Below are 12,824 nucleotides of genomic sequence, written 5' to 3'. Positions count from 1 at the left end.
GGCATGGGGATGTGAAAGCCACACAGGTTTGAATGGTGTAAAAACAAGGTGTTCACAGGGTGAAAATGTAGGTTTTAGGATTTTTTGGTATGGGGGTTATGGGGACAAGATAGAGGAATCAGGGTGTGTCTAGTCTTTCTTCTTTCTTCTTCTTGTTCTCCATTTTCTGCTGTATGTTGTCACTTGTGGATTGGTTTAGAGTAGAAGGGCACTGTTTAACATGGGTGATAGGTATTGGGAATTAAAAGTAAGTATGTAATACGTAGTTTGTAGTATAAAAGGATGACACCGCCTCGGGGGTGGTCAGAGTGCCTGTGGCTGCCTTGCTGAGCAGATCTCCGCTGGGCAGAAAGAAAATTTTGTAGATAAGAAATAATAAACAACCTGAAGACCAAAAAAGTGAAGAGTCCAGACTCATTTTTCGAAAGCGCGAGCTGCCTCAGAACCATGCCACGCATCTTGGGGCAGAGACAGACAGCCAACCCGAGAAATGCCAGGCTGGGATTCAGGGAAATCTTTACTCGTGCTCAGATTTGCACAGTAATGTAACACTGGAAAGTGTGCTCGGGAACTGCAGTACATCTGAACCACTCACACAAATTCCGTGAGTGAAACTACTCAGAGCAAAGGAACTGCACAATGTAGATTATAAAAAACAGCCCCAGAACAGAACATGTGTGAACAAATAAACTCCTCAGAGCTCGTGGTGCTGCCACAAGCAAAGCCCCTCCCTGTTCCACGGATGTGCCTCGTTTGCTGCTGTGATAACACAGTAAAAGGCACGAACACACCCAGCCAACAGCAATGCACATGTTGAGGGGAGGGAGATGGATCCTGCAAGTCAACAACTGATTCTGCAGCTGATATTGATCATAAAGATTAAACTGCCATGACTGTGGCTGCAGTGTGCAGGAGATGGAGGTCAGGACTGAAGGATGTAGAAGGGACTGAAGAAGTTGTTGTGGGGGTGTTCAGCTGTGAGAAAAGAAGGCTCAAGGGGACCTTGTCTATGTGCAAATATCAGATGGGAGGGAGTAAGGAAGATGGAAACTCTTCTCAGTGATGCTTAGTGAGACCTCAAAATGCAGAGTACAAATTTAAATACAGGAAATTCTATCTCATCATAAGAGAAAAAAAAAAAAAAAAAAAAAAAAAAAAAAAAAAAAAAAACCAAAAAAAAAAAAAAACCTAAAACCCAGAGAAGTTATGGAGTCTCATCCTTAAAGATACTAAAAAAAATCAACTGGGCAATAGAGTTGATTCCTTGAAGAGGGGCTGAGATGATCTCTGGAAGGTCTTTCCAAACTTAGGCATTATGAAATAATAAACTTCAACTCACTTATTGGCCACCTGTCCACTTATCAGTAAATACTTTATTGTCCAGTAAGTACTTTATAACCCAGTATGTACTTTATTACAGCATTTTCCCAGAAGTGCTAATTGACACAAAATTCAAGAATGAGTCTGTACCTAAAAATTTCATCTGAGAATTTAAATAATGCTACTCCATACACAAGGACACATGGCAGAAAAATGAAGGTGCTAGGAGCTAACTATTTATCATATGCCTTTGAGGAACTGAGTCAGAGGGCACCAGACAGAGAAGCATGCACACCAGCATACAAATACAGAAGAGAGATTACAAAGACATGTGCATTCTGTACATGTAAAAGCATCTTGTACCACTGACCTTTACTTACAACATCATTAATGAAATAATGTTACAAAACTAGAAGTCTTGTACAACATATTTATTTTGTATTTGTAGCAAAGTTTAAAGAAATATTAGAAAAGTCTATATTATTCTATTGGAATGAAAGGTACTTGTGCTGTTAGCAAATGTGAAGTCACTAAATACATTAAATTATTCAGTGTATTTTGTTTTTATAATGTTTACTAGTGCGAGTAAAAAGAATTGTTATCTGCATGAACAATCACTGCCACTGCTACTCCGGTGTTTATTCCCTAATGTATATTTCCAAAGAACACACAACACAAGAATGGCCACTAAATATATTGTGTTTACCAACATCTGAAACCTGCTGAGCACCAGAAGTAAAGCTCCAACTGTGATGACAAAAAAATACCATTCAACCCTGTAAAACAATGTTTATATAGAAGTGCTTTCACTTCTTTTAAAGTAACGCTGTTGTTTTCTCTCATTAATTTGTTTGTTTTAATGATTGTGGAAAGACAAATCAAAATATATTTCTCTATTTTAATCTGCTCTGTGGAATTTCAGGTGTTTCCTAACTTCAAACAAGTGATTTTTTTGTATCTATCTGTGTACCCCACATGTTCTAAATATGTAGGCATAGTTAAATAACTCTTCTTCAATAGTATTCATTAAGAGATGCAGAATATCACTAAATTTCTAATGAGAAAAAGATCCAAATCCATCAGCATCTAAAAAGTTCCTGTAGCAACATCATTTGTGTAAACTAAGAAAAAATATTTAAGAAAAACTCACACTGCCAGTTTAGGAAACAAAAAAAATTGCTTGCAGAAGTGATTAGTGACAAAAGAAAACCTTCCCTAAGAGAGTGGCATTTTACAGATTTTTAAGAATAAAGAACAATGCTCTTTATTCACAACGTTAGATGCTGGGAAGTTGCAATTTAAATATCAATAAAGACCTGCCCTCCTCCTTCCCCTCAAAAATCCTAGAACAAATAGAGAGATGATGGAACTGAAGAGGAAAAGATGACCCATGCCAGCTCTGCCATTATTCACAAATAAGCAGTCCCCCCACACTGAAGGATCCTTATCCTTTGTAGCAGGAGCTCAAGCTTCCCCAGCAACCAACATAATACAACAATGAATAGTGGCTGACACATAATTTCATGCTATATGTGAGACTTATAGCTGGGAAAGCATCCACATTTTTTCCTAGTAGCAGCAGAGACGTGTGCACTTAATTCCTGAATAAGAGATGCTTCAGCTGTCAGGGACCATCACAATGGCAGAAAGCCACAAGCACAGAAAAGAAGAGAGTGATTAATGGGCTTGGACCATCCTGGTTTTCAAAAGCACTCCCAACTATCTGAGGTAAAATGCCAACATATTCTTAGGTCAGATGAATGCTGCAGAGCAGCATGCAAATATCAAGAACTCCAGTGTTTCCTAGCTCCCTGCTTTCTTATGAAATGTGAATGATATTGAAAGAAATTGACAGCTCCTGCTCTCCCAGGCATGCCAGCAGAATCCATGGATTTGACATTTGCCAGCAGAGCCTATTAAAGAGCTCGATGCTTTGGGCATGCTTCCCAAAAGCAAAGGGAATGTTTTCCCCTGTGAGACACTGAGATCTGATGGACTATCAAAACAACTGGAACCAATCCATAATTGGGTTAGTGACTGTGTCTCACTGCTATCATATTGTTATTACAGGCTACATTCCCTGACACTCTCTCTCCCTGAAGTTCCAGCCATGAATAATGTGAATAAATTCAGATATTTCATGAGTTTCCATGGCTTCCCAGTGGAAGAGGGAGAAGAAAGGGAGAACTGTAGAACACTGGAGGAAAAGACCTCAGCATACTTGGGTCACCAATGACACACCAACCTATGTTCACCACATGTTGGTGTGGATTTTAGATATTTTTCTGCCCAGAGCATAATTTTCTTTGATTGCCTGTTTACTACTTATTTTCAGAAATAGTAAGTTAAATGTTGTTTCAATCAAGGTGGCAGAAAAATTTATTTTCTGCTAAACTCTTTGGATAATCATCAAATTTAAATATATAATAACAATAATCAGAGAACAAATATATAAGCATGTTTGCAGAGTTGTTTTTTTTTTTTTTTTGCAAAGTATGTGTCATAGATAAATATTTCTCCCATTTATTAAATACATGCTCAAGACAGTCTTAGATTTCATGTTAACTTTTACTTCTGAATTCCTATCAGTCCTATGTAAGAAAGAGTAATTTCTTCTGCTTTGGATTCAAAGGAGCAAAAAGAAAGACTTAAAGTAATATTAGAATTATGTACTTATGCATTTATTAGAAATTAATGCACTTTCATATGTTCCATTTAATGGAATCTGTGCACACAGTAATTTATTGCATAAATGGCAACCATATATCTCTTCAGTTTTCTTTTACAGTTATATTTAATATTGATTTATTATAAAAAATTATTGCCTGTCATCTTTCAAATGTTTTCTGTAAAGCAGCCAAATCCAACATTATCTATTCTCTAGCCAACGTTCACACTGTTTTAAAGCAAAAAAAAGTAATTCTTATTTAGGACTAAGTATGGGCTATGTGAATCAATCCTACTGACACTTTAGACCTGAATTTAGAAAAGCAAAATACTACAGAGCCTAGGTAAAGTGCATTGGGTTTGTATGGCCAGGTTTTGGTCGTGAGGGGAGCTACAGGGGTGGCTTTGAGAAGCTGCTGGAGGCTTCCTTCACCTGCATCAGAGCCAACAGCAGCCAGCCCCAAGACTGATTTGCCACTGGCCAAGGCTGGGCCAAGTAGAAATAGTGGCAAAACCTCTGTGATAACACACTTAATTTTTTTTAAAGTTATGGCACAGATGTAATGCAGGCAGAGAAGAGGAGAGTGAGAATCAGTGAAAGGAGCAGCCCTGCAGACCAAGGTCAGCACAGGAGGAGGAGCAGGAGGTGCTCGAGGTACCAGAGCTGGGATTCCCTGCAGCCCTTGGTGAGACCCTGCTGAGGCAGCCCATGGAGGGCACAGGGATGCAGAGATCACCTCAGCCCAGGGGGGGTTCAGGGATGCAGAGATCACCTCAGCCCAGGGGGGGTTCAGGGATGCAGAGATCACCTCAGCCCAGGGGGGGTTCAGGGATGCAGAGATCACCTCAGCCCAGGGGGGGTTCAGGGATGCAGAGATCACCTCAGCCCAGGGGGGGTTCAGGGATGCAGAGATCACCTCAGCCCAGAATGGGGCACAGGGATGCAGAGATCACCCCAGCCCAGAATGGGGCTCAGGGATGCAGAGATCACCTCAGCCCAGGGGGGGTTCAGGGATGCAGAGATCACCTCAGCCCAGGGGGGGTTCAGGGATGCAGAGATCACCTCAGCCCAGAATGGGGCTCAGGGATGCAGAGATCACCTCAGCCCAGAATGGGGCTCAGGGATGCAGAGATCACCTCAGCCCAGAATGGGGCTCAGGGATGCAGAGATCACCTCAGCCCAGAATGGGGCACAGGGATGCAGAGATCACCCCAGCCCAGAATGGGGCTCAGGGATGCAGAGATCACCTCAGCCCAGGAGGGCTCAGGGATGCAGAGATCACCTCAGCCCAGAATGGGGCTCAGCGGTGCAGAGATCACCTCAGCCCATGGAGGAGACCCAAAATGGAGCACAGGGATGCTGAAGAAGGCTGTGAACCCATGGGATGCCTGTGCTGGAGCAGGCTCCTGGCTGGGACCTGCAGACCTGTGGAGAGAGAAGTCCACCCTGGAGCAGGTTTCCTGGCAGGACTTGTGACCCATGGGGGAGCCAGGCTGTCCTTGAAGGACTGCACCCCATGGCAGAGGGTGCAGCAGGCTGGGGAGGACTGCTGCCCATGGGATGGACTCACATTGGAGAAGTTCATGGAGAAGTGTTTCCCATGGAAGGGAGCCCACGGGAAGGACTCCTTTCCCTAAGCAGAAGCAATGAATTGTGAGATGAATTGACCACAACCCCCATACCCCATTTCCCTCCACTGCTGGGGAACAGGTAGAGCTAGGAAGGAGAGAGTGGTGAAGGGAAAGTGTTTTTAAAGTTGTATTTTAGCTCTCATTATCTTGCTTTGATTTTTTAGTAATAAATTTAATTAGTATCTCTAATTTAAGTCTGTTTTGCCCATGAGGGTATTTGATGAGTGATCTCCCTTCTATTTTTATCTCAACTCATGAACATATTATTATAATTTCCCTCCACTTTCCAGCTGCAGAGGGGAGTGACAGAGAGGCTTTGGGGGGTGCCTGACATCCAGCCAGGGTCAACCCCTGTGGAGTGTTTATCTCCTGCTTTGAAATCTGCCTAGAACTAGTTCTGCTTAGCAGTTAAGGGGTTTTTTTCTGAGAAAATTGAAAAGAAATATTGTAGAATACAATATTTTACCAACCTCTGAAAATCTTGACTTGCTTATTTTAATAAGAATATCCCAGAACACAGAATAGGAGTTGAAGTTCAAAAGTTTAGTTCAAATCATTTTAAAGTACATGTTATCACTTGGAAAATGGAAATATAAAGAGAGAACACCTGAAAAATTAATACATCTTCAGCAACTGATACTGTGAGATTTCACGGCCTATTAAACAGTCCAGGAACTTTTTCAAGACCAGTTAGCTTTTATAGGTGTTATAAAAGGTTATAGATTTCATTGTTTTATTACTAAAGATCAAGAAGACCCTGAAATCTTGTCTTTCTAAAATACTCAAATTAACAAAGTAGTTTAAATTCATTAGATATATGGTTTGAACCAAATTGTTCAAATGCTCAGATAATTGGTTGAATCAGGTTTGAAGTTTGAACAGGTTGCACAGGGCTCCCATGGGGGCTGGCAGGAATGAGGAGAAGATATGCAGAGAACAAGAAATTCCAGCTCCATGTTGTTACAGAGTGCAATATCAAAGCACATATAATACCAGCAGTGTTACCCAGACTTGGATTTACCATGGAATTATCATGGAGATTATTAGAAGAAGAAGGAAACAGTCAGTCTCAGTTACTGAGACATTTCTAAGTGAAGAAAAGAATTCTTTTTGGTTACAATAAAAATTATTTCATCTGAAAGCCAATAGGAATAATATTCCCACACTGACCAAAGACACACACATAATTATTTCATTTTTGATGCTGTGTTATTTCACCCAGTTTTGCTCAGGTTTTCACCTGCTCCTAAAGCCACCCACAACTCAACTGCCTGTCAGAAAATCCCATACACATTAGTAAACTGCTGTTATGAGTTCCGTCCTTTAACAGATACTTTAGTTCTACGTTTTAAAACCCAGCAACAATTCTGAAATGATTTGACATTCCAGAGCATCAATTTTTTCACCCTCACGAGCAGGAATGGCTGTTAAAGTTACTTAGATGACTTTTATTTGCTATCTTTTTTTAAAAAACACATTCAGTTTGCCTTTAAATTGAGGGTCATATTCTTTATTTCCTTTTAATGGCAGATATAGAAAAGATTTTATTACACAGGAGTAATTTTTATTTCTCTATAACAAGATCTGAGAAGCTGCTAGTGCATCATATAAAAAGTTATTAAAACTAAATATTGTGCCTGCTCAGAATCTCCATTTCAGACTTGATCATAAGCTTAAATTATTCTTGTCTTGTAATTACAGCAAGCTTTAACACAGATTTATGAATCACACCCCACACAATGATTAAATCCTATAAATGAATAAAATTAATAACAAATAGATTCTTTGCTGACAATGTATACAGAAAAATATGAAATATTAACCCAGAGAGCAGGAATAACCTGAATATTCATAACCCTTGCATCAAAATAATATAAAATTTAGTTTTATATTTGTTTAAAAGCCCATTTTAAGCTGCAGATGAAATTATTTATCTCTCAAAATAGTTGCTTTAGTGAAAATACTAAATACAGGACTTTAATAGAAACAATGCCCATCTTTCTTAATCTTGCATTCACCCTCTAATTCCATCCCTGACAGAGCTGAACAACAGATGAGTTACCAGTAGATACAAATGTTATCTTGAAACAAGACCTTAAGATGGACACTTAGATGGATTTTACCTAAGAGACCAAAGCTGAATTTTTTAGTCTTGAATGTAATTCAGTTGAAAAAAGGAAATAAATGTCTATCTTTCATTTTCATTTTTTTCAGAGGATTCTTGTAGAAAATGGAAAGTTAGAAACTTCCACAGACACTGAAGAGTTTGATCTGCAGCCTTGGAAGAAGCTTGGATTGATGTAAAAATAAAGTACACAGACATTAAAGTAGAAAAATCATAAACTTATGTTTCTATAGTTGTAAGAAAGAGTATGCCTTAAGTAAGTAAAAAACTGCATTAAGATGGTGAAGGGTTTATGATGTAGGAGTGTAATTGTATAGAGTAAGCTAAGAGTTTAGAAGTTACAATAGAAGCATATTTGTGAACATAAAACAGCAGCCCATTGGATGAAAGTATCTGCAGTGCAGCAGAATTAAGTAAAGGTGATAGGTTAGAAAAGCAAAATAAACTTTGTGGCAACTGTCCATTGGCTTAGAAAGTTCTATATTGTCTTGTAGTGAAGCACTTGTGACTACTTTGAGCTATGGCTGAGTACTAGCTCCTCTGAAATCTCACAGCCTCTGAGACTGAGGTTTATCTGAGCAATAAATCATTTTTAGCCCAACTGTGGTCCCATTCCTCCATTAAAAGCAGCGATAATTTTAGATTCTTGTGTTCCTTTACCCAACTCCTGTGAGTGCTGTGCCTTATATCCAGCTTGGCCAGTCTGGAACCTTCCCCCAGGTGCATCTGAATTGCACACATTACCTGTTATCTTCTTGGTCAATAAATAACATTTCCCCTAAGAATGACATTGGCTTTGATGAGCTGAAGCTGATGCGGCAGGTCAGTTCATTAGCTGTGCCATCTGATGAAAGAACAACATTTTCTCCCTCTGGGAACTCCACAAAAAAAGGGCAAGTCCTGGTACCATCTGCAAGTTCAAGCTCAGGAAGTTTAACTCTTATTTGTGAATCCCTGTGTTAAACATAAATAGTAGGTGTTTGTGGTCACAGGATTGCAGTAATCAAGTTGATTCATAGATTCTCACATTCACAAAACTCTTTCACATTTGAATACAGAATAGCAACTTTAGTTCTCAAGTGCAAATCATAAACAAAATTCTTTCATCATTTAGATGCTAGCTTGTTTTCTTTGTATGTATCTGAACATTTTATGCTGTCCCACAATATCTGAACATCGAAATGAAATTTCTACTTAACTGTACTACAAAAGGCATAAAGAGTTTTCTGAAACTTAAAGCTTTCACTAATGTTCATTAAATTACACTATTGCACAATTAAGTTATAAAGTAATAAAACAGAAATATTAAGGGTAAATTTGTGAAGATGCTGAAGACACTTCATTATGTAGTTATGTAGTTCCAGGTTTCAGCTCTGGAATAAGAACAGCAGTCAGTCCAGACCCATGTGGAATCCCTTCAGTTCCAACCACTGAGCTACTGGCAACAGGCAAATCACTTGATAAATCAGCACAACTCAAACAAGACAAGACAGTAACAATTTGAAGGTAATTTAATTAATTTACAACAAAATGAAATTTTTGCTGTAATTCTAGTATCTAAATGATACCCTCACAAACATAGCAAACAAATATTACTAGTCTTTACTTCTTACTCTTTACTTCATACAAACAGCAAAGATAAATCTTAAAAACCTGAATAGTTGCAATGCTAAGTTATACTACATTATATGAAAATTACAAAAATTCTCTCTTTTAAATTCAAGTACCAGGATGAAGTGAGTGATCCACAGACAAATATATATGGATTTCTTATTGAAACAAGGGGCAGGATTAAAACATTTCTGCTGTCCTTTTCAATAAAACCTCACCTGAAAAGAAGGAAGAAAAAAACCACCAAGAACTACAACCCCATCAACTGTTCAATTAGCTAAACCTCAAACCAGTTGAGTAGAAAAAATAAAATGACAGAAAGATTTCACGTTACCACAATGTGAAAAATTAGAAATAAGATTTAAAACCTTACTATCTGGCTAAAAACAACAAAAAATCCTGGTAAGTCTCTTCTTTGAATATTTTTGTTATCCACAGTAATCTTCTATTTCTGATATAAATTCCTAGAGTTAAGATATCAGAATTTAGACACTTCACAAAGCAGGTATGTTTGAGGAAAAAACATGGGCTTGTTGAATATTCAACAATATTAATTAATTTTCTCTTAAATATACAGATTCTTCTGCTGAGCATAAAACTAATACTAACATTCACAAACAAATATTAATTCACTTTTTCAGAAATGAATGAAACAAAGAATTATTCAGGATTTCTGTAATAAATATACTTTGAGATTTTTACCTTAAAAAATCCTGCGGAATGATGGTGACATCTGCTTCAGTTTCCACATCCAGAGGAACTGGCATCAGCATTAAAAAGGGGGGATGAAAATCCATTTTTGGTGACCTCAGTGTGCCAGACAATGTTAGTATGTATCGTGCTGGATTATTATTTAGATGCAAGATTATTTCAGATGTATATGTCCCAGGAGAAGCTGTTGAAAAGGTTTAAATATATATATATATGTTACCACAAATACAGGAATGTATAAATGTATAATAAAGGAGTATAGTAAGAGATCTGGGGTCGGAATTTTTGTTTGCTTTTTTTTTTTAATTTAGTACTGCTTTCTTTCTCAAAATGTAGTTTAACATAACATAAATATTGTAGGAGAAGAGTTTTTATTAAGAAAGCTCAGAACACTTGCCTTTAGCAAACCAGAAATTCACATTTTTTTTAACTTGCCAGAATTTTTCTAACTTCAATAAATGAGTTTATTGCATTAATATCCCATTATATATAATACCAATACAACAGCAGAATTTTAAGAATTGCAGTCATACTTTGAATTACACTAATTGACACAGTGAATGCTTATTTTATAAAGGAGTAACTATTGGAATCATCTGCCAAGACAAGGAAAAGTTGGTACCTTTTAAGAGTGCAATTACACCACTTCAAAGATGCCTCCAAAACCTACAGAGTGGCCAAGCAGCCTCACACAAGGCAGCAGGAGGTTCCACCTGCACTCAGAGCATCTCCCATTTCACATTTCTGCTTGGAGAAAATCCTAAAGGTCATCAAATCCAACTGCAACCCTAATATTGCCAAGTCCACCAAAAAAATAGAAGGGATGGCAAAACATTCTTATCCACGTGCTCTCTACAGCACAGCTGGGCATGATAACAGCAGGGATAGAGATTTCCTTGTGTTCTGCCCCTTCTCAGGCACCTTGCTCCCTGCTGCAAGGCATTTCTCTCTAGGATGGAAAAACACTTTTTTGTTTCACTGATACAGGGAACAAAGTACTCCCTTCCACAGTTGTTAAACTATGAAAGTGACATTCCAAACCATGCACTGCCATTTAACCAACCCTCAGTCATTCCCTCCTGCTGAACAGCTAGCAAAATCAGCAATTTTGAGGGCAAACTAATGAAAAACTCCTGGATTTAGAAATAAATCTCCAATAATGCGTTGGAAAACAACCCAAAAAGTTTTATTGAATTTTTGAGAAAAAACACCTTTTCCTTTGATTCCCCTCAATTAGATCAGTATGGAAAAACCTTCATCTAATTATTAGGAGAGCAAAAAGAAATTTTGTATTTTATGTATCTGCATGATCATCTACATGTCACAGAACAAAATACACAATGGAGTCTTCTGAGATTATCTCAGACCATTACTTCCACAGCCTGAGAAAGAGCTGTCACTGATTACACACAAAAATAAGAAAATCTAGTGTCTTCAAAGTACTTTGTCTTTTTCCCTTCCTGTAAGAGCTAATTTCCTAATGGAGATGACAACGGAAGAGCACCGTGGATGCTGTTATGTCACCAGAACATGACCTGTGGATCCCTTAATTTCAAACCAGCAAACATGAAAATGCAAACTAAAAACCAGTTCTAAGGGGAATCTGCTGACCCTGTTTGCAACATCTGACTAATTCTGTGTTAAATGTAAATCAGCTTCAGGAGACAATACTTCTGAGAAAGATTCTGCCTCTAGGTTTTGACACAACAGGAACACATCTTCCTCTGGCACTTTACCCTTTCATGAAGGAAAGGTGAGAAAGCATCAGAAAAAACGTCCTGGAGATGGATGAAGAGCCAAACAGGGTATTTCTTACAAGCTTATAAGAAAGGATGTTCTGTACAAGCTCCTCCCATGTACCACAGCTGGGCTGTAACTAAACCATGTTTCTGGTGTCCTCTCTTCATCCAGGGGTATCACAAGGTGGAGTGAAAGGACATAACCAATAAATACCACAGGGATGGAACACAGGGAAGGAATAAAATACAGGAGCATATGTCAGTACCAAAGAATGTGCAATTTTCACTAACTCACATTTTAAAATATTTGTATTACCCATATTGTCAAGGTTAGGCAATAGTAGTGTTAAGTTTTCTCATAAAAACTTTCCATTTACACTTTCCATGCCAGAAAAACCCTGGCTCACCCAGAGAGCAGAACAGACAGTGCCTATCCGGCATCACTGATCATTCTGTGTGTGGATCCACACATTTACTAACAACCAAAATTCAGCATAGAACATAAACCAATAAATATAAAATAATATTATATTAAATTATATATAATATAATTACAATATAAAATCATATAATATAAATAATATATATAATATCACATGTAATATATTATTTATATAATATAATATAATATATAAAAAATAAATTATTGCTTATGTCAGAAACACCAAGACCATGCAATACCATGATCATTTTGAACAGGCACAAATGCAAAAACACATAAATTCTGTCATTTATTAAGATTTGTTCATTAGTTTGGAATATCTAGGACCAGTGATTTCAGGATATTTCATGTTAAATAAATTACATATAAATTAATGAGAATTATGTCCTGAACTGACAGCTGAAGTCAAGAATGTATTCCACTCCTCACACCTTTCATGGCTGCTGTCAAAGTCTGGGCTGCTGCTACCATTCTGAGATACCACCATTAATTTCTTCTCCAGCAGATGTGAACATTTTCCTTAGGAATATTTGATGGCACTTAAAAATCTGTCAATCTAAATCTGCCAATGGCTAAC

The 12,824-nt window shown here is 37.9% G+C and overlaps 1 protein-coding gene across 1 annotated transcript in view; it reads right to left on the bottom strand.

Moving 5' to 3' along the window:
* The window catches only part of CFAP47 (cilia and flagella associated protein 47), a 259,541-nt gene that overhangs the window by 208,571 nt on the left and 38,146 nt on the right, over nucleotides 1-12,824 (bottom strand). Inside the window, exons 25-26 of the mRNA XM_063182155.1 lie at nucleotides 10,058-10,250; nucleotides 8,489-8,698 (exon numbers count right to left, since the gene is read on the bottom strand). Coding sequence (XP_063038225.1) covers nucleotides 8,489-8,698; nucleotides 10,058-10,250 — 403 coding nt within the window. The remainder of the gene's footprint in view (nucleotides 1-8,488; nucleotides 8,699-10,057; nucleotides 10,251-12,824) is intronic.

This window comes from Melospiza melodia, chromosome 2 (genome assembly GCF_035770615.1).
Source record: "Melospiza melodia melodia isolate bMelMel2 chromosome 2, bMelMel2.pri, whole genome shotgun sequence".
Lineage (NCBI taxonomy): Eukaryota > Metazoa > Chordata > Aves > Passeriformes > Passerellidae > Melospiza > Melospiza melodia.
The sequence above is the reverse complement of the archived record's forward strand: the minus strand, read 5'-3'. Positions and strand labels throughout refer to the sequence as shown.